Genomic DNA, 20,287 nt, shown 5'->3' with positions numbered 1-20,287 from the left:
CATGTGGGACAGCGGCCCTCGAGGACACCGGTGGTTTTATGACTTATACCTTTGTTTATTCAGGGTGGAGACGCGTCGGATCCAAAGCCAGTAGATCCACATGAATGCCATGACATCTTTACCCGACACCAACAACATTCACAGAAACTGCACATAAAGAAAAAATCATCAATCACCGCTGGAAAAACTTCCAAAATACTTTATTCATTCCCAAAGGGACATTAATTGTTGCAGTGGTCATTTATGTCTTTTCAAAGATTCATTGTAGCGGTTTATTGCTGTGAGCCAGAAGGGTCTCCTGTAGAGGTCTGAAAGATCTCCCGTAGAGGTCTGAACAATCTCCCGTCTGAAGGATCTCCTCTAGAGGTCTGAACGATCTCCTCTAGAGGTCTGAAGGATCTCCCGTAGAGGTCTGAAGGATCCCCCATAGAGGTCTGAAGGATCTCCTGTAGAGGTCTGAAGGATCTCCTGTTGAGGTCTGAAGGATCTTCCGTAGAGGTCTGAAGGATCTTCCGTAGAGGTCTGAAGGATCTCCTGTTGAGGTCTGAAGGATCTCCCGTAGAGGTCTGAAGGATCTTCCGTAGAGGTCTGAAGGATCTCCCGTAGAGGTCTGAAGGATCTCCTGTAGAGGTCTGAAGAGTCTCCCGTAGAGGTCTGGAGGATCTCCCGTAGAGGTCTGAACGATCTCCCGTAGAGGTCTGAAGGATCTCTTGTAGAGGTCTGAAGGATCTCCCGTAGAGGTCTGAAGGATCTCCCGTAGAGGTCTGAAGGATCTCCCGTAGAGGTCTGAACGATCTCCTGTAGAGGTCTGAAGGATCTCCCGTAGAGGTCTGAAGGGTCTCCTATACAGGTCTGAAGGGTCTCCAGACGGTCTTTTGGTCCATCACTGATACCCCCCACACCTGCGGAGTAATCTGAGTACTTCTGCAGATGACGACGCAGTGATGCTGAAAATAGCTTTGCAGAGCTTCTTTTATTGCATTCATGTCTCTGAAAAACATCAGTAAGTGTTTCTGCGTCTCTCACATCCTTCGGTCAGTAAATTGTCTTCATGCTTCCTCACTGCCAGGACACGAGACACGAGGAGATTTGTGCCGCGGATGAATTTTCATATCTAAGCATGGACATTATGTCACTGGTCTCAGCGAAACTGGGACTTGATCTTCTGTACGTGGTTCAATCTGCTCGCAGATGCTGATCAAACTGGGCATATGTAAGCAGCGGGAGCCTTGTTCTGGATTATAATCCGGGCTCACAGACCGCTCAGAGGAAGCCCGGACCATAATTTGCCATTTTTCATGGATGATATTGCATGAAAAGATTTGTCGGAGGGGCGGAGCGACGGGGCTGGACGGGCGACGACGGGGCGAAGGTTGGAGAGCTCACATGAGGCAGAGGAGGACGGGGGTTGCCATGGGGAGAAGCTGGCGCAGGGATGCTCTCAGTTCTCGCCCGTGGAGCCCCGAACGCAGCACGATTATGAAGATTTGATACGGCTGCCTGTCAAAAGCCTGGATTAGCCGCCTCCTCGTTCCATCTCCTCCAGCATGAGGCTGGGGCACGGCCGGCGGGCTGCCCTGGCCATCACCCTCAACTTCGTGGCGTTGGCCTTCGCCATCTCGGCGGTGAGCACCAGCTACTGGTGCGAGGGCACCAGGAAGGTGGCCAAGCCCTTCTGCACGGGCCCGCCGGTGAAGATCAAGCAGAGGTTCTGCATCAGCTTCAACAGCTCCAACCTCAACGACAGCCGGCAGGTGCTGTACATCTTCGAGACCGGCGAGGAGAAGTTCCTGCTGAAGAGGTTCCACGCCGGGATCTTCTTCACCTGCGAGCAGGCCCTCGACATGAAAGGTAGGACCGGGCCCGGGAGGGACCCGCCCGGGAGCTTCCGGCCTGGGAGGTTCCGGCCCGGAAGGGACCGGCCCTTGAGCCCCCCCCCACCCCGGCACCGGCTGCAGGAGGTGTTCAGGGATGGGAAACAGCGGAATAATCAGTGTTTACCTCCAGCTTATAAATGTCAGCCAGCGGCTGCGGCGTAATCCCTTTAACCCCTCGAGGCCCAAACTGGTGAAAGTGTCGAAAATTTAGCAACTTCAGAGGAAAGAGGTTCAGAGATTATTTACTTCACGTGTGAAGGGAAGGGCAGCGGCGTCTTTAGGAGCTTTGCACAAATGTTTATCGTGATTTCAGGGAGGATTTCTCGTTACGAGAGACGACCTTCTGGACTCGTGTGGATTTGTTGACCAGCTGAAGTACGGAAGTAAAGAAAATCAACTACTTTGAATTTCCCTCTGGATTAATAACGTCTATTTGTCCATCTATCTATCTATCCGTCTATCCATCTATCCATCTATCTACAAATATATCTATCTATCTGTCCATCTGTCTGTCTGTCTGTCTGTCTGTCTATCTGTCCATCCGTCTGTATGTCTGTCTGTCTATCCATCTATCCGTCTATCCATCTATCTATCTCTCTATCCATCTATCCATCTATCTTCCAAAAGGTCCAATGACTTACAGGGTTACGTGTTTGAAAGGGCAGCAGAGGGGCCTGGAGGGAGTTTTGATTAAGAAAAATAAAAAGTCTGTAACAGTAATTCAGCCGATATGAAACAAACACGTGCAAAAATCACCTCAGTGCCTTTAAACGTTCAAAATGATTTGAAATTCCCAGCATCGGGGTTCGTGTCGTCCCCTGAAGGCCCAGCAGGGGGCAGAAGTCGCCTCCTGCTGGGATCCAATTACAGGAACTTGAAACAAGTATTGCTGCCGGCGGACGTTTGCAGCGGAACAGTGTTTCAGGAATGCTGCTTTCAGCCAAGGCCAGGTTACGAACTGCTGATAACTTCACAAAAGGCAAATTTACACCTCATTAAGCCGTCAACTCCAAAATGTTCGGACTACAAACACAGTTGTGTTTGACCCGTGTACTGCATCGGTACTACAACAGTCTACTAGACCCGTTCATAGAGCGTCAAATAGCGTTGGGGTCATGGCGTTGGGGTGATGGCGTTGGGGTGATGGCGTTGGGGTGATGGCGTTGGGGTGATAGCGTTGGGGCGATGGCGTTGGGGCGATGGCGTTGGGGTGATGGCGTTGGGGTCATGGCGTTGGGGGGATGGCTTTGGGGCGATGGCATTGGGGCGATGGCTTTGGGGCGATGGCATTGGGGGGATGGCGTTGGGGTGATGGCGTTGGGGTCATGGCGTTGGTTGCGATGGCGTTGGGGTGATGGCTTTGGGGCGATGGCGTTGGGGTGATAGCGTTGGGGCGATGGCTTTGGAGCGATGGTGTTGGTGTCAAATAGCGTTGGGGTCATGGCGTTGGGGTCAAATAGCGTTGGGGTCATGGCGTTGGGGTCATGGCGTTGGGGCGATGGCGTTGGGGTGATGGCTTTGGGGCGATGGCTTTGGAGCGATGGCGTTGGGGTCATGGCTTTGGGCCGATGGTGTTGGGGTGATGGCGTTGGGGTCATGGCGTTGGGGTCATGGCTTTGGGGCGATGGTGTTGGGGTGATGGCGTTGGGGCGATGGCATTGGAGTGAAGGCGTTGGGGCGATGGCGTTGGGGTCATGGCGTTGGGGCGATGGCGTTGGGGCGATGGCATTGGAGTGAAGGCGTTGGGGCGATGGCGTTGGGGCGATGGCGTTGGGGTCATGGCGTTGGGGTGATGGCGTTGGGGTCATGGCGTTGGGGTGATGGCGTTGGGGTGATGGCATTGGGGCGATGGCTTTGGGGCGATGGCGTTGGGGTCATGGCGTTGGGGTCATGGCGTTGGGGTGATGGTGTTGGGGCGATGGCTTTGGGGCGATGGCGTTGGGGTCATGGCGTTGGGGGGATGGCGTTGGGGCGATGGCGTTGGGGTATGGCTTTGGGGCGATGGCGTTGGGGTCATGGCGTTGGGGTCATGGCGTTGGGGGGATGGCGTTGGGGCGATGGCTTTGGGGCGATGGCGTTGGGGTCATGGCGTTGGGGTCATGGCGTTGGGGGGATGGCTTTGGGGCGATGGCATTGGGGGATGGCGTTGGAGTGATGGCATTGGGGCGATGGCGTTGGTCCGGTGGTATTGGGGCAATGGTATTGGGCTGTAGGCGTAGAGCTGATGGCATTGGGGTGATGGCGTTGGGGCAATGGCTTTGGAGCGATGGCGTTGGTGTCAAATAGCGTTGGGGTCATGGCGTTGGGGTCATGGCTTTGGGGCGATGGCGTTGGGGCGATGGCGTTGGGGTGATGGCTTTATAGCGATGGCGTTGGGGTGATGGCTTTGGGGCGATGGCGTTGGGGCGATGGCGTTGGGGGATGGTGTTGGGGCGATGGCTTTGGGGCGATGGCGTTGGGGGATGGCGTTGGGGTGATGGCGTTGGGATCATGGCGTTGGGGCGATGGCTTTGGAGCGATGGCGTTGGGGTCATGGCGTTGGGGGATGGTGTTGGGGCGATGGCTTTGGGGCGATGGCGTTGGGGGATGGCGTTGGGGTGATGGCTTTATAGCGATGGCGTTGGGGTGATGGCTTTGGGGCGATGGCGTTGGGGCGATGGCGTTGGGGCGATGGCGTTGGGGGATGGTGTTGGGGCGATGGCTTTGGAGCGATGGCGTTGGGGCGATGGCGTTGGGGGATGGTGTTGGGGCGATGGCTTTGGAGCGATGGCGTTGGGGTCATGGCGTTGGGATCATGGCGTTGGGGCGATGGCATTGGGGTGATGGCGTTGGGGCAATGGCTTTGGAGCGATGGCGTTGGTGTCAAATAGCGTTGGGGTCATGGCGTTGGGGTCATGGCTTTGGGGCGATGGCGTTGGGGCGATGGCGTTGGGGTGATGGCTTTATAGCGATGGCGTTGGGGTGATGGCTTTGGGGCGATGGCGTTGGGGCGATGGCGTTGGGGGATGGTGTTGGGGCGATGGCTTTGGGGCGATGGCGTTGGGGGATGGCGTTGGGGTGATGGCGTTGGGATCATGGCGTTGGGGCGATGGCTTTGGAGCGATGGCGTTGGGGTCATGGCGTTGGGGGATGGTGTTGGGGCGATGGCTTTGGGGCGATGGCGTTGGGGGATGGCGTTGGGGTGATGGCTTTATAGCGATGGCGTTGGGGTGATGGCTTTGGGGCGATGGCGTTGGGGCGATGGCGTTGGGGCGATGGCGTTGGGGGATGGTGTTGGGGCGATGGCTTTGGAGCGATGGCGTTGGGGCGATGGCGTTGGGGGATGGTGTTGGGGCGATGGCTTTGGAGCGATGGCGTTGGGGTCATGGCGTTGGGATCATGGCGTTGGGGCGATGGCATTGGGGCGATGGCGTTGGGGCAATGGCTTTAGAGCGATGGCTTTGGGGTGATGGCTTTATAGCGATGGCGTTGGGGTGATGGCTTTATAGCGATGGCGTTGGGGTGATGGCTTTAGAGCGATGGCATTGGGGTGATGGCTTTATAGCGATGGCGTTGGGGTGATGGCTTTAGAGCGATGGCGTTGGGGTGATGGCTTTAGAGCGATGGCGTTGGGGTGATGGCATTGGGGCGATGGCGTTGGGGCGATGGCTTTAGAGCGATGGCGTTGGGGCGATGGCTTTAGAGCGATGGCGTTGGGGTCATGGCGTTGGGGTGATAGATTTGGGATGATGGTCCTTTTGCGTTGAGTTGACGGAGTTTAAACTTCATAGTGTGACAATGACTGATGCATAAGTGATGATGGCCAGACCCCGGTTGGTCTGTAGAGGAACCGCAGGTCTGGATCCAGATCCTAGTGGTCTGTAGAGGAACCGCAGGTCTGGATCCAGATCCTAGTGGTCTGTAGAGGAACCGCAGGTCTGGATCCAGATCCTAGTGGTCTGTAGAGGAACCGCAGGTCTGGATCCAGATCCTAGTGGTCTGTAGAGGAACTGCAGGTCTGGATCCAGGCCCTAGTGGTCTGTAGAGGAACTGCAGGTCTGGATCCAGATCCTAGTGGTCTGTAGAGGACCTGCAGGTCTGGTTCTAGACCCTAGTGGTCGGTAGGGGAACTGCAGGTCTGGATCCAGACCCTGGTGTTCGGTAGAGGAACTCTACTCATGTTCTTTTCTTCTTCATTCCTGGTTTGTATCAAAACTGATTATTTTTCTACAGACTTCTCTGTATTTGTCTTTGCAGGCTTCGACTGCCGAAACTTCGCCGACGTTGCACCTGACCACGAGAAAGGTAAAACGACGCCACACACATAGTGAGTGCTAACGTGCTAACGTGACTGATTAAATATTCGTACATCGACCGTCGTATTTTTTCCTACGTACGACGCTAGCACTGCTGTTAGTTTTTGAACGCAGCTGTCGTCAGAACCGGAAGCGTGTCTGGGGTCGCGTCAGTTTGTGGCAAAATATTTGTACTTGTATGAAACTGAAGATGCATAATGCAAACCTGACATTTACTTTTAGTTCAGTTTGTGGAAAATGGTTGGCCTGGCTTTCTCTTTAAAACTTAAACAGTTATAAAGCATTACAAACTGTAACAATAGGGCGAACGTACAGCATTGTTTTGTATTTTGTGTCTTTCAAATAAAAGACCATTTTTTCCAGTCATATGTTCCTCATTCAAGGTTGTTAAAAAAATACTGCTATAATATCGTATCGTTATCGTGAGATTAGATTATCGTTCCACCCCTAGTCAGATGTGTTTTTGTTTGCAGGCGTGCTGTGGCTGTGCGTGGTCTCCGAGAGCCTGTACCTGGGCCTGCTCTTCACCGGGGGAATGCTGATGATCCTGGAACAGTGTCCGTGCTTCAGCATCATGAACAAGCTGAAGCTCAGTGCCTTCGCAGCCATGTGCACCGCGCTGTCAGGTAACGCCCTTCCATCCTTTATGATGATAAAAACATCATAAAGGTCCTCCGGCGTGGTTCGTCTTAATGAGACACAAATAAAACTTTTTAACCAACAGAAATTAAACAGTGAGTAAATCAAAGTACCTTCTTGCTGCTCCCAGAGGATTTGGGATGTTTGCCACTTCACTAATTATCCATGTTGATTTTTTTTCCCCTTTTTTTCTTGTTTTTTCCCTTTTTTCTTTTTTTTTTCTTTTTCCTTTCTTTCCTTTTTTCATTTTCCCTTTTTCCCCTTTTCCTTTTCCTTTCTTTCTCCTTTTTTTCCTTTTTCTCCTTTTCTTTTTTTTCCCTTTTATTCCTTTTTCTCAATTTTTAACCCCTATTTGTCCTTTTTTCCTTTTCCTTTTTTCCCCTTTCTTTTTTCCCCTTTCTTAATTTTTAATCCCTTTTTGTTCTTTTTTCCTTTTTCTTTTTCCTTGTGTCCCCTTTTTTCCCTTTTTGTCCTTTTTTTCTTTGTTTTCCCTTGTTTTCCCTTTTATTCCTTTTTCTTTTTCCCCCTTTTTCCTTTTTTTCCCTTTTTTCTTTTTCCCCTTTTTCCTTTTTTTCCCTTTTTTCCCCCCTTTTGTTTTTTTCTTCCCCTTTGTTTTCCTTTTCCTTTTTTTATTCCTTTGTTTTCCTTTTTTTGATGAACGATCACTGATCCTCTGCAGATGTGCAGACGTCTGTAAAAGCAGATGTTTTGTCGCTTCGTTGGTGTTTGCTTGTGTGCGTAACACAACGCGTTTAGGCGACGCCCAGTTAGCATTAGCCGCTTGCTCTTAAGCTCCGCCCCCAGATCCTCCCAGCGGTCCGTTAGTAAAATGACGTCAACACGAGTGAATATGTTCTGTCAGGCCTTCACTGATGTGGGATACGTACAAACGTGCAAGTAGAAACATCATAGGGGGAAATACACGAAGCAAAGCTTGAAGGCTTACAAAAGTCTTGACACTTGGTCCGACTTCAAGGCAGGATTTGTTGGTGAAATTAAAGTGATGAGGACACCGAACTTTATGATTTGACCGTTTAACGTTAGCTACCCAAAAATCCAACATTAACTGATACAAAATGGGAACCGCAAATCCACGTTTCGGTGCCTGGAATCCAGTTGTTTCTGCGAATTGCAGTGATCCATTTGTCTCTCTTAAGCTTATTGTAGCAAGGGCTTGCTACTTGGGGTCAACCGACAGGACAGCAGACACAGCGTTTAGTGCAGAGATTGTGATTTATTGATTCACCCAGACACACGTGCCAGCACCTTCAGCAGCTCTCCTTCCTCCCAGCAGAGCCCCGCTCTGCATCATTCTCCAGGGCCCGCACACTACTGAAATACACAGAGAATGATTAGACACACCTGTGCACCATCAGCTGTTCCAGCCGCGTCACCTGTATGCCACTCCCCCGCACTCCCTCTCTCCCCTGCAGACCACGCCCCAATCCGGCACCCTGCCACATACCCCCATCGCCCGACTCAGGCCGGGGACCGTCCGGCCTAGCCAACCCCTGGAATTAAAGGGCTGTAAAGCCAGATACCAACGTGTGATCCGTCCATTGGTATCTTTCATGCGATGGAGCATGATCCGACCAGAGGGTGAATGGGCGCCCCAGCAGTTAGTAGCGCAGGGACCCGACCGCCCACCGAATGGCGAGGCACTCCTTCTCCACCGTGCTATACCGCCCCTTCCTCTCCGACAGCTTGCGGCTGATGTATAGCACGGGGCGGTCCATCCCCTCCACCTGCTGGGACTAAACGGCCCCCAGCCCTCTGTTCGAGGCATCCGTCTGCAGGACAAAAGGGAGAGAAAAGTCAGGAGTATAAAGGAGTGGCTCCCCACAGAGGGCCTGTTTCACCCTCTCAAACACCTGCTGGCACTGCTCCGTCCACTGGACCGGATCTGAGGCACCCTTTCGTCCCTGCCCGCCCCCCAAGTGGTACCCCAGATACCGTACCTCCCTTCGTCCAACCACACACTTCTTCGGGTTGGCCGTGAGCCCTGCCCGTCTCAGTGAACTGAGCACCGCACCCACCTGCCGCACATGCTCCGGCCAGCTGTCACTGTAGAATACCATCATTTACACAAACCTGCATAAATACTCTGTTAAGGTGCTATGAGCAGCCAAACCTGCAGGGGGCAGTGTAACGAGAAGATAAAGTCATGCTAGCCAATCAGAATCCTGGAAAAAAACATCAACAAATGACACGTGTAACTTCCACTTACTTCCAAGATGAACGACAGTCTTTCGTTTGGAGTGACAGAGAAGTTGCACTCATGACGCTGGTGACGTTCTGAAACCTAAATGTCCGTTTCCCTCCGTTTAAAAGCAAACATGAAGACGGAGTTTTTGCAAATCTCCACTTTGGCCGGAGTTTTCAGAAATTATCGTTTTTGGAGACTTTGAGCTTCGTTTTCTTGTAAACGAACGGCCAAAACGCATGAAAACACCACCGTTTTTGCTACGTGTAAACGGGGCCTAAAACTGGGTCACGTGACAGGAAATGATCCCAAACTCAGCAGCAGATTTGCATCAGAACGATGAAAAATAAAAACATCAAGGCCATCTAGAGGTCATCTAGACCTTGACGTCGGACCACAACTCCTCCAGAACAGATACATTTGAAACAGTGGAAAAAAAGAGTAAGGTGTCTTCATTACGATCGGATTATTTTTACTGTTTTTATAGCAGAAAGAAACATAATTAAAACAGCAGGTTCTGACGTTTGCAGACGACTGGACCTCTTCTTTTTATTTATTTATTTTTTCTGTTTTTATTTATTTATTTATTTCACAAACAGACAAAGAAAGCAGTACAAAAACAAAACAACAAAATCAATGTTTTTGCTCAGATTTCTTCTTGTGGTTTTTCTAGAATGATGCTTATTTTAGGAGACAGCGGCAAAAAAATATATATAAATAAAAACATAAAAAATAAAATAAATGAATAAATATTTAAGGAAAAATTATAAATAAATAATAATAAAAAAAAGGTTAAAGGGGGGACTGGAGCCTTTTTTTCTCTTTCTAAATAAATAAATAGCATAAATAAATAAATAAGATAAAATGATAAATAAATAATAATTTAAAAAAAGGTTAAAGGGGCGACTGGAGCCTTTTTTTCTCTATCTAAATAAATAAATAAGGAAAAATGATTAATAAATAATAACTAAAAAAAGGTTAAAGGACCTTTTCTTCCGTGTTATGTAACATGAGCATCCCTCCTCTGCGTTGAGGAGGGAGGAATAAGTGTGATGAAGAGCAGGGCAGCAGGTCACGGCGAGCGATGAGGCTGACGGTCCGGCGCCGCCGCCGCCCTCCCGCCGCCTCAGAGGATTTACTGGTTTGTGGACTAATCGGATTGGAGGCTGGATAGTGGTTTTGGGCCAAGCCAAGACCTGCCCAGAGGAGCCCCCCCCCCCCAGGCCCCTGACCCCCCCTGCTGTGAGGAGTTAATCCAGAGGAGCAGCTGACGGCGGCGGAGGGGGGGCTGGGTCCAGCTGACCCGCAACGCCACCGCCTTTTAGTTTCAGGCCTTCTGGCACAAATAATCCACCATTCTGTCATAAATCAGGTTTTAACAGATTCACGTTTAAAAGTGGTCAAACCCGGGAACTGTACGCCCGAGAGCCGAGACCAGGAATGTCTTTGTTTGTTTGCTTGTTTTTACGATGCTCCAGATGTTTTCAGCTGGTGAAAGTTTCTGGACCAGTTCAGAACCAGGTGTTCTGCCATTTTTTGCTGCTTTGCCAAAAAATGCTACCTAATGGTTTTCTACATTTGCAGAGCTACAGTTTTACTGTATTTTACCCACTAAACCACTTCCTTTTCCCCCCAAGTGGTCCTTGTCGCTTGCCAGGCCGTCATTGTAAATACGAATGTTCTTAATTATGGAGGATTTTTTTGTGCCAAAATTAAATAAATAAATACATCATTAATTAATTAAAATTGGAATGAAATATATCATTAATTAATTAAATGTGTCATTAATTAATTAAATGCTGAAATAATAAATATATATTTTTACTTAAAATGAATTGTATTTTAATTAATTAATGACATATTTAATTCTAATTTAAATTAATTAATGACACATTTAATTAATTAATGATAAATTTCATTCCCATTTTAATTAATTAATGATGTATTTATTTATTTAATTTTGGCACAAAAAATCCTCCATACTTAATGACCTGCCTGGTTAAATAAAAGCCAATGACTGAATGAATATCAAATAAAGCCATAGAATTGTTGTTTTTTCTCTCTTTATCGTATAATGTTCACAAAGTTTAATGCAATTCATGTCATGGGTTGTGTATTTTGAAGGATCAAATACTCAACATCCCATATTATCAATTTTACATCGTGCAAGAAATGATGGACGTGGCAATCAAACTTTGAAAATCCACTGTACGCGTGTGCAGAACCACAAAGTAGCATTTCTCGGCAGGGAGCAAGGATTGGCAGAACACCGGGACTCCAGGTACCACGAAGCAGAGCTGTATAGAGGGCATTGACGTCACTTCCCCACTGGATCACGCCCCCTCAAACCGTGTCCTAACTGCATGAGAGCGTCCGACTATCGCGTCGAACTGCGTGACATCAGACGCTCTCTGTCCACCTGGGTGTGACATCATCACTGCAGTTGTTGCCAGGCAACACACCCATCGCTGCAGCTGCAATGATCTCTGGGAATTTTAACCGTTATTATCCAACAATTTCTCACGTCATGTTCATTTTATCTTTTATTCAAACGATATAACGTTCCTTTCAGGGATTAATAAAGTATTTGTTTAGGTTTAACTCAAGCTCGTCCTCGGTCTGGAGCACCTTGTCCAGAATCTCGGGTTCTGGTTCTTCTGGACGGTTTGGACTTGTGTGTTTTAACGGAGTCGGAACATCTCTGGCCCGCGTTCACACAGCTTCTTCTTCTTCTCTTACCGTCCCGTAGATGATACTTAAATCATCTATGGGAGTTTATCCTCTCTGAGTTTATCCTTTTTAAACCCAAACTAACCTAATTAGTTGTGGACGTTCGGCTTTTTCTTTTGTTTGTTTTCTTTAAATGTCTTGGATCATAACTATCAGTTTTTAGGGGTTTTGCCAGCTTCAATTTATTTATAAAAAATTTTTTTTACAAACAGACAAACAAAGCAGAAACAAAAACAAAACAAAAATATATTATATATATATTTTTTATATATAAATATATATATATATTTTATTTTTTTTATGTAAAAACAAAATACATATATATATATATTTATATATATATATATATATATATATATATATATATATATATATATATATATATATATATATATATATATATATATATATATATATATATATTATGGCATGCCGTTCAGGAAATTAATATTTGAATATATTGAATGAAACTCCGAATATATTGAATGAACATTGAATATATTGAATGAACCTTGAATATATTGAATGAACCTTGAATATATTGAATGAACCTTGAATATATTGAATGAACCTTGAATATATTGAATGAAACCCCGAATATATTGAATGAAACTCCGAATATATTGAATGAACCTTGAATATATTGAATGAAACCCCGAATATATTGAATGAACCTTGAATATATTGAATGAACCTTGAATATATTGAATGAACCTTGAATATATTGAATGAAACCCCGAATATATTGAATGAACCTTGAATATATTGAATCAACTTTGATATATATTGAATCAACTTTGATATATATTGAATCAACTTTGATATATATTGAATCAACTTGGATATATATTGAATCAACTTTGATATATATTGAATCAACTTTGATATATATTGACTCAACTTTGACTGACGTCATCATTAACGCCATCTTGGACATCATATTTGCTGCTGCTGCAAAATATGAGCCAGTCAGCTCCAATCTAGCCACAGAAACCAGAGAAAAAAATATCAGTATCATGTTATAACATGAAACGTTTATTGTTAGAACAATAAACGTTTCACGTTTATGTACTATTAATCACGTGATAGTGTGTTGTGGCTGGAGTCGGGCCGGGCTGAGTCTCATGTGTTCCGGTTGTGAACTGGCATCACCACGACCCAAAACATGGATAAAGGTACTCCACTGTTGAGCTTTCTACGAAATCGCGGTGTACCAGAAGAGTTCCTCTCACGCATGGAACAAGAACATGTAAGTGTATAAAACTTCTTGTGAAAACTTTATTTCACTGCCGTCAAGGCTCAGTCATGCAGCTAGTATAACCTAGTTAACTTAGTCAGCCAGCCAGGGTTACCGGGTAACACCGGTACTATGCACAGTTTTGCATCCCTGCCCCGAATTACCATGTGATTTCTATCAAACTTTGATTTTAAAGTGTCATTACTGAGTGTTAAGGGGTTGAGTTGCCGCGCGGTGAGGCAATTCTAGCAGGGATGCAAAACTCGGCATAACACCGGTGCAGTTACAACAATTACCAGGAGAAAGAGATGCTGCTGCTTCAGGTCCTCTGTATGACCCGAACTGAACCTACATTCAACCAGAATGACCCAATTTATACAAGAAACCACATTTACTAACATTACAACAAAATCAAGTTATTGGGCTACTTATAAACTGTTTATCCCATACATACACTCCAACATCTGCCAAGTAATCTGTATTACATCTACATCTGTATTACAAAGTGCACAGATTTAAGCTTCAGGCCCCAGTACAGTTGTTAAAGGTAGCCAAGTGTGTGTGTGTGTGTGTGTGTGTGTGTGTGTGTGTGTGTGTGTGTGTGTGTGTGTGTGTGTGTGTGTGTGTGTGTGTGTGTGTGTGTGTGTGTGTGTGTGTGTGTGTGTGTGTGTGTGTGTGTGTGTCCATAAGAGAACATATCTGCATGTATCATATTAACTCATAACAGGAAGCATTACATTAATCTTTGTTCTTACTGGTATTTTCTTCTACAGGAAGAGCTGCAGCAAGGTGCGCATTTATGGAATACCCACATTATCCGCAACAGCAGAAATGCAGTAGCTCCAAATGGACGTCCAATTCTTATGTACACCATCCCTCGTCTATTTGGAGGACAAGATCACCTGAAAGAGGTCTCTCAGGAAGCAGTGGAGGCTTGTAAACAAGAATGCCAACAAAGTTGTGATGAAACTGTATTCAGCTTGTTGCCTTATAATGGCAGAGAAATTCTTACACCCTTCCTGAGAACATACATACTTAAAGCCTTATAAATTTGTCTGGAAATTAGTGTAGGAAAAAGTGTACTGGTTGTGCGGGAGCGTGTCTACGTGTTCCCACAGCTCTATGTTCCCACAGCCCTATATTCTATATATTCTATATATCCTATATTCATTTTTTAAAGACATCTGTTTCTGCACCGTCAATCAAAGTGCAATAAACACCACTGGTAATGAAAAAGACACAAATTCCAGTTAAATTCAAAGAAATTATCAACTTTAAATAACCATGGATATTTGTTTGTTTACAAATATTTGCATTAAGTAGGAAAAAATAATAATTTGGTGACAACACATTTGCTGTCATATGCAACAACTTGCTGATAAACAGTTTGGCAGATAGAAAATGTATAAGACCAGTTTGCACGTCTTAATCTGTGCAGAAAAAGAGAATATCTAAATGGGTTTAACAAAATATTTTGCCTGCACTGCACATCTGCTCACTTAAAACTATCAAAAAGGGGCCGGGCTCCTGAGTCCCACGTGGCAGTAGAGTTCATCCAGTGCTGTGTCCTGCTCATCATGAGAAGAGGTTCTTCCTGCCCAAACTCTGAGACTGTTGTGTTGTTTGTATCCCTTTATTTTTGTTTTCATGATATAAAACAGACATTTTTCACTGTTGATACCAAAAACATTTGTCAACCTTCATGTTTCCAATGTGGATTTGTTTTAAATCTTATTTGGATGACAATAATCAGTGAAACTACTAACACTCACTTACTGACAGATTTCTGTCAAATGCCAAAATATGAAAAATGTCAAAATCATTTAAGAATAAATAAAACATGTTATAGATCAAGTACATTTGTCATTCACTTGTCATCATTTTCGTTCATATAGAACGAGAGAGGTCTTAATTTGATATGGTTTCTATGAATAAACATAAGAGCAAAATGAAATTTTATGAAAGACCAAAAATGACAGTGAACATTCACTTTGAAAGCTGCAACTATTCATTTATTTTCATTTAGGCATTGTAGCAACATGCATCTTATATCATATATAATATCACAAAATGACGTGTCTAAAACCATAGACTTAACCATATTGATTCATTCTGCCATCCTAAGTACCGTGCACAGTTCCCCAACTGTAATATTTTCATCAAATACAGCTTCCTCCTGATAGTTTAATATGTCATGACTAAATGTCTCAAATTTTCCAAATTTCTTTTTTCCGTGTGGGAAAAAAGGTCTTTAGCATACTGTAACATGTCAGCTTTTATTGATTCTTTGGGTACATCAATGGCCCTTGTTCCGCCTCTTTTACATTTCCTCACTTGTTTACCTTCATGAATCCACCCTAACTCAACTTTTCTGGTCTTTCTTTTCAGCCGATCTGTAGTTTTTTCGATAACGTATTTTCTGCTTTGGAGAAGAAGTCTCCTCCTGATCAGATTTCTTATCATCATTCCCATCAATGCCCATCTTTTTCTTTAGTTTTTCAAGCAGTGAATGTTATTTTGGTTCTCTTGCACTTGCACCTTGATTTTCCATACAGAAGCGTCTTCCTGATATCTGATCTCCATATGTTGGGATGTTCCAGCCCGAGTGTCATCATCCATACAGTCAATGACTGTGGCACCAATCTGTCAAAACAGACAGAATTATTACAACTCAAAGACAAGACAACATCCTCCCACCACAGTTCCCACAGTTTTATCAATTAATTTGCTAAACTTTTCCATAATATTTGATGCCATTTCCATGACTTTAATAGTAGTTTAAAATAAGCAGAACAATATATAGATCATAGGGCGCAATAATGAGGCTCTTACTCCAGGAGGAGGAGGAGGAGAGGAAGAGAAGGAGTGATGGGGAGGAGGAGGAGGAAGAGAAGAAGAGAAGGAGTGATGAGGAGGAGGAGGAGAAGAAGAGAAGGAGTGATGAGGAGGAGGAGAGGAAGAGAAGAAGAGAAGGAGTGATGAGGAGGAGGAGGAGAAGAAGAGAAGGAGTGATGAGGAGGAGGAGAGGAAGAGAAGAAGAGAAGGAGTGATGGAGAGAAGGAGAGGAAGAGAAGGAGTGATGGGGAGAGGAGGAGGAGGAGGAGGAGCAAGAGAGTACAAGGAGAGGAGGAGAAAATGAGGGGACACCGTGGGAACCCTGCCATGTGCATGCTCACACACACACACACACACACACACACACACACACACACACACACACACACACACACACACACACACACTTGGCTACCTTTAACAACTGTACTGGGGCCTGAAGCTTAAATCTGTGCACTTTGTAATACAGATGTAGATGTAATACAGATTACTTGGCAGATGTTGGAGTGTATGTATGGGATAAACAGTTTATAAGTAGCCCAATAACTTGATTTTGTTGTAATGTTAGTAAATGTGGTTTCTTGTATAAATTGGGTCATTCTGGTTGAATGTAGGTTCAGTTCGGGTCATACAGAGGACCTGAAGCAGCAGCATCTCTTTCTCCTGGTAATTGTTGTAACTGCACCGGTGTTATGCCGAGTTTTGCATCCCTGCTAGAATTGCCTCACCGCGCGGCAACTCAACCCCTTAACACTCAGTAATGACACTTTAAAATCAAAGTTTGATAGAAATCACATGGTAATTCGGGGCAGGGATGCAAAACTGTGCATAGTACCGGTGTTACCCGGTAACCCTGGCTGGCTGACTAAGTTAACTAGGTTATACTAGCTGCATGACTGAGCCTTGACGGCAGTGAAATAAAGTTTTCACAAGAAGTTTTATACACTTACATGTTCTTGTTCCATGCGTGAGAGGAACTCTTCTGGTACACCGCGATTTCGTAGAAAGCTCAACAGTGGAGTACCTTTATCCATGTTTTGGGTCGTGGTGATGCCAGTTCACAACCGGAACACATGAGACTCAGCCCGGCCCGACTCCAGCCACAACACACTATCACGTGATTAATAGTACATAAACGTGAAACGTTTATTGTTCTAACAATAAACGTTTCATGTTATAACATGATACTGATATTTTTTTCTCTGGTTTCTGTGGCTAGATTGGAGCTGACTGGCTCATATTTTGCAGCAGCAGCAAATATGATGTCCAAGATGGCGTTAATGATGACGTCAGTCAAAGTTGAGTCAATATATATCAAAGTTGATTCAATATATATCAAAGTTGATTCAATATATATCAAAGTTGATTCAATATATATCAAAGCTCATTCAATATATTCAAGGTTCATTCAATATATTCGGGGTTTCATTCAATATATTCAAGGTTCATTCAATATATTCGGAGTTTCATTCAATATATTCAGGGTTTCATTCAATATATTCAAGGTTCATTCAATATATTCAAGGTTCATTCAATATATTCAAGGTTCATTCAATATATTCAGAGTTTCATTCAATATATTCGGGGTTTCATTCAATATATTCAATGTTCATTCAATATATTCGGAGTTTCATTCAATATATTCAAATATTAATTTCCTGAACGGCATGCCATAATATATATATATATATATATATATATATATATATATATATACAGGACTGTCTCAGAAAATTGGAATATTGTGATTCTTTATTTTCTGTAATGTAATTAAAAAAAAAATGTCATACATTATGGATTCATTACAAATTATTATTTTAATATTGCTGATTATGGCTTACAGTTTAAGATTAAGATTCCCAGAATATAGTTTTCTTAAGCTGTAAAACATGATCAGCAATATTAAAATAATAAAAGGCTTGCAATATTTCAGTTGATTTGTAATGAATCCAGAATGTATGACATTTTTTTTTGTAATATAAATAATATATATATATATATATATATATATATATATATATATATATATATATATATATATATGTATATACATTTTATATTTTTTTTTTTTTGACAAAGACATAGATATTTTATATACCTGTGCATATATATATATATTTTTTATTTTTCCTCCGCAGGCCTTTGTGGGATGGTGGCCCACATGATGTTCACCACCATCTTCCACCTGGCGGTGATCATGGGGCCGGTGGACTGGAGGCCCAAGACCTGGGACTACAGCTGGTCCTACGCGTAAGCATCTAATAATAATCCGGACAAAGTTAGTGAACCCCAGGGGTCCAGAGGGGCCGGCGCAGACCAGGTCCTGGTCCTGGTCTCTGGGGTTCACTTACTTCCTCCCTCCAGGACCCTGAGTGTCGGTACATGAGTGGCCACGGTTACATGATGTTTTTTAATTCGGAATTAATTATTCAGAATTAAATAATTCCGAATTAAACTATTTTCCTTTGAGTTTACATGGAAATAGTAATTCCGAATTGAGGTTTACATGGAAAACACGTTTGATCGGCTTTATCCAATTCCTCTCCAGGTCTGGGGGTTGGGAAGGTTCTGATTGGATAGGGGGGGGACCGGAAGTTAAACTACCGGAAGAAAAACAAACTTAGCGACTACAACTTTGAAAAGCTCACAATTTAGATGTTTCCTGTTTCCATCTGTTCTTTTAATTATTTCAAGCTATTTATTAAATAAATGTCTCTGCTCTTGACCAGCGTTTACTGCGTGCTGCCATCTTGAAACTTTGTTCGGAAAACCAGCCCAGTGGAATATAAGCATCATGGAGACAGACGGGCGAGGGAACGAGCAGAAAGAAAGACCGGAACTAATTTAAAGAGGAATGAGTGTATACATGATTACGGAATTATTCTATTCGGATTTAAAATCGGAATTAAAACTCCAAGCAGCGATGAACGGGCCCTCGCGCGTGCAATTTTCACCATTAAAGGTCAAGGACTCAAAACTAAGTCCGATGACACCATCCACGACTCTTTATGTCAAACCATTCAAAAGTTATAGTAGAAAATAGGATCTATCAAATATCGATCAATCAGCTACTAGTATCACTTCCTGTTTAACGTTGAAGTTTGACGCGGCGCCACGGCCACGCCATTTCACGAAAACTCACGATTTTGTTAACTTTTCATCATCAACGTCTTTTGTATCTCCTGAGCGAGTTTTATGTCGAACGGACGATCCTGCTAGGAGGAGTTCGTTAAAGTACGACATGTGAAAATGGCATAAATTGCGCAAAAATTACACGATTAATTCAAAATGGCCGACTTCCTGTTGGGTTTCAGCCATGGCACCAAGAGACTTTTCTTTAAGTTGCAACATGATACAGGTGTGTACGTCAAACCGTATTGTGGGGCTTGAGGCACAAAGTTTTCTAGGGGGCGCTGTTGAGCCGTTAGGCCACGCCCATTAATGCTAACCATTAAATATCAAATTTATCACCAGGCCTGGCTTGCGTGCAAACTTTGGTGACTTTTGGGGCACGTTTAGGGGGAAAAAAGGCCCTCCTTTCGTCGGAAGAAATTTAAAAATAAAAACGAGAAAAAAAACAAGGAAAAAAATTCCTACAGATACAATAGGGCCTTCGCACTGAAAGTACTTGGGCCTTAATAAACCAGCCACTCACTTCAGAATTAAGTCTAATTTGGAATGGCCATTTTCATACATACATGGTAATTTTTACTGATTTTAAGTTGGATTTAATTTTAATTCTGAATTAAAGAGGAATTAAACTTCCCATGTGTCCTCAGCTTGGCCTGGAGCTCCTTCGGCACCTGCATGGGCTCCGCCGTCACGGCGCTGAACCGCTACACCAAGACCATCATCGAGTTCAAGTACAAGCGGCGGAACATCGAGAAGAACCTGATGATCAAGGAGAAGATGATGGAGCTGGACCTGCCGGAGCAGATGTGGGACATGTACCTGACGGCCTCGCCGGCGGACCAGGGGGTCCCGGGGCTCCCGCCGGCCAACGGCCTCAAGCCCTCCACGGGGGCGGCCTACGTGGTGGAGGTAGACAGCATGACGGAGCAGAGGGAGGCCTACTGTTGACCCCCCCGGTCTGGACCTGGAGCCTCCTGGAGACCTGGAGACCAGGCAGGGTCGCCACCCGTCCCTTGAAATACGGAATTGTTACATAATTGGGAATTAAAAGTTTGGTTCAATACGGAACGCAGTTGAATTGTCCCATGCATGTCTGTCACACACACACTCGCACACACATGAACAACGATCTAACAATAATGAACAAAATAAAGGACAGGATATATTAAAGACAGCAACATATGTTGGTTCGCTCTCTGTTATTTATTGATGTCATAATATACAGGTGAAGGTTGGAAAATTTGAATATATTGCAAAACTTCATTTGTTTCAGTAAATTCAACTAAAGGTGAAACAAATATATTATTTCCCACTACATGAAAAGCCTTTATTTGTTATA

General features: G+C 44.5%; 1 protein-coding gene across 1 annotated transcript; it reads left to right on the top strand.

The window, feature by feature from the left end:
- Window positions 1-1,391: 1,391 nt before the first annotated feature.
- LOC133422560 (germ cell-specific gene 1-like protein) lies at window positions 1,392-19,896 on the top strand. The gene is made up of 5 exons (XM_061712579.1): window positions 1,392-1,851; window positions 6,114-6,161; window positions 6,646-6,798; window positions 17,955-18,066; window positions 19,596-19,896. Exons 1-5 carry the CDS (start codon window positions 1,548-1,550, stop codon window positions 19,894-19,896), a joined length of 918 nt encoding a protein of 305 aa, XP_061568563.1. The 5' UTR covers window positions 1,392-1,547.
- The last annotated feature ends 391 nt before the right edge of the window (window positions 19,897-20,287 follow it).

This window comes from Cololabis saira, chromosome 21, assembly GCF_033807715.1.
Source record: "Cololabis saira isolate AMF1-May2022 chromosome 21, fColSai1.1, whole genome shotgun sequence".
NCBI lineage: Eukaryota > Metazoa > Chordata > Actinopteri > Beloniformes > Belonidae > Cololabis > Cololabis saira.
Note: the sequence above shows the minus strand (reverse complement) of the source record. Positions and strands in the feature narration are given on the sequence as shown.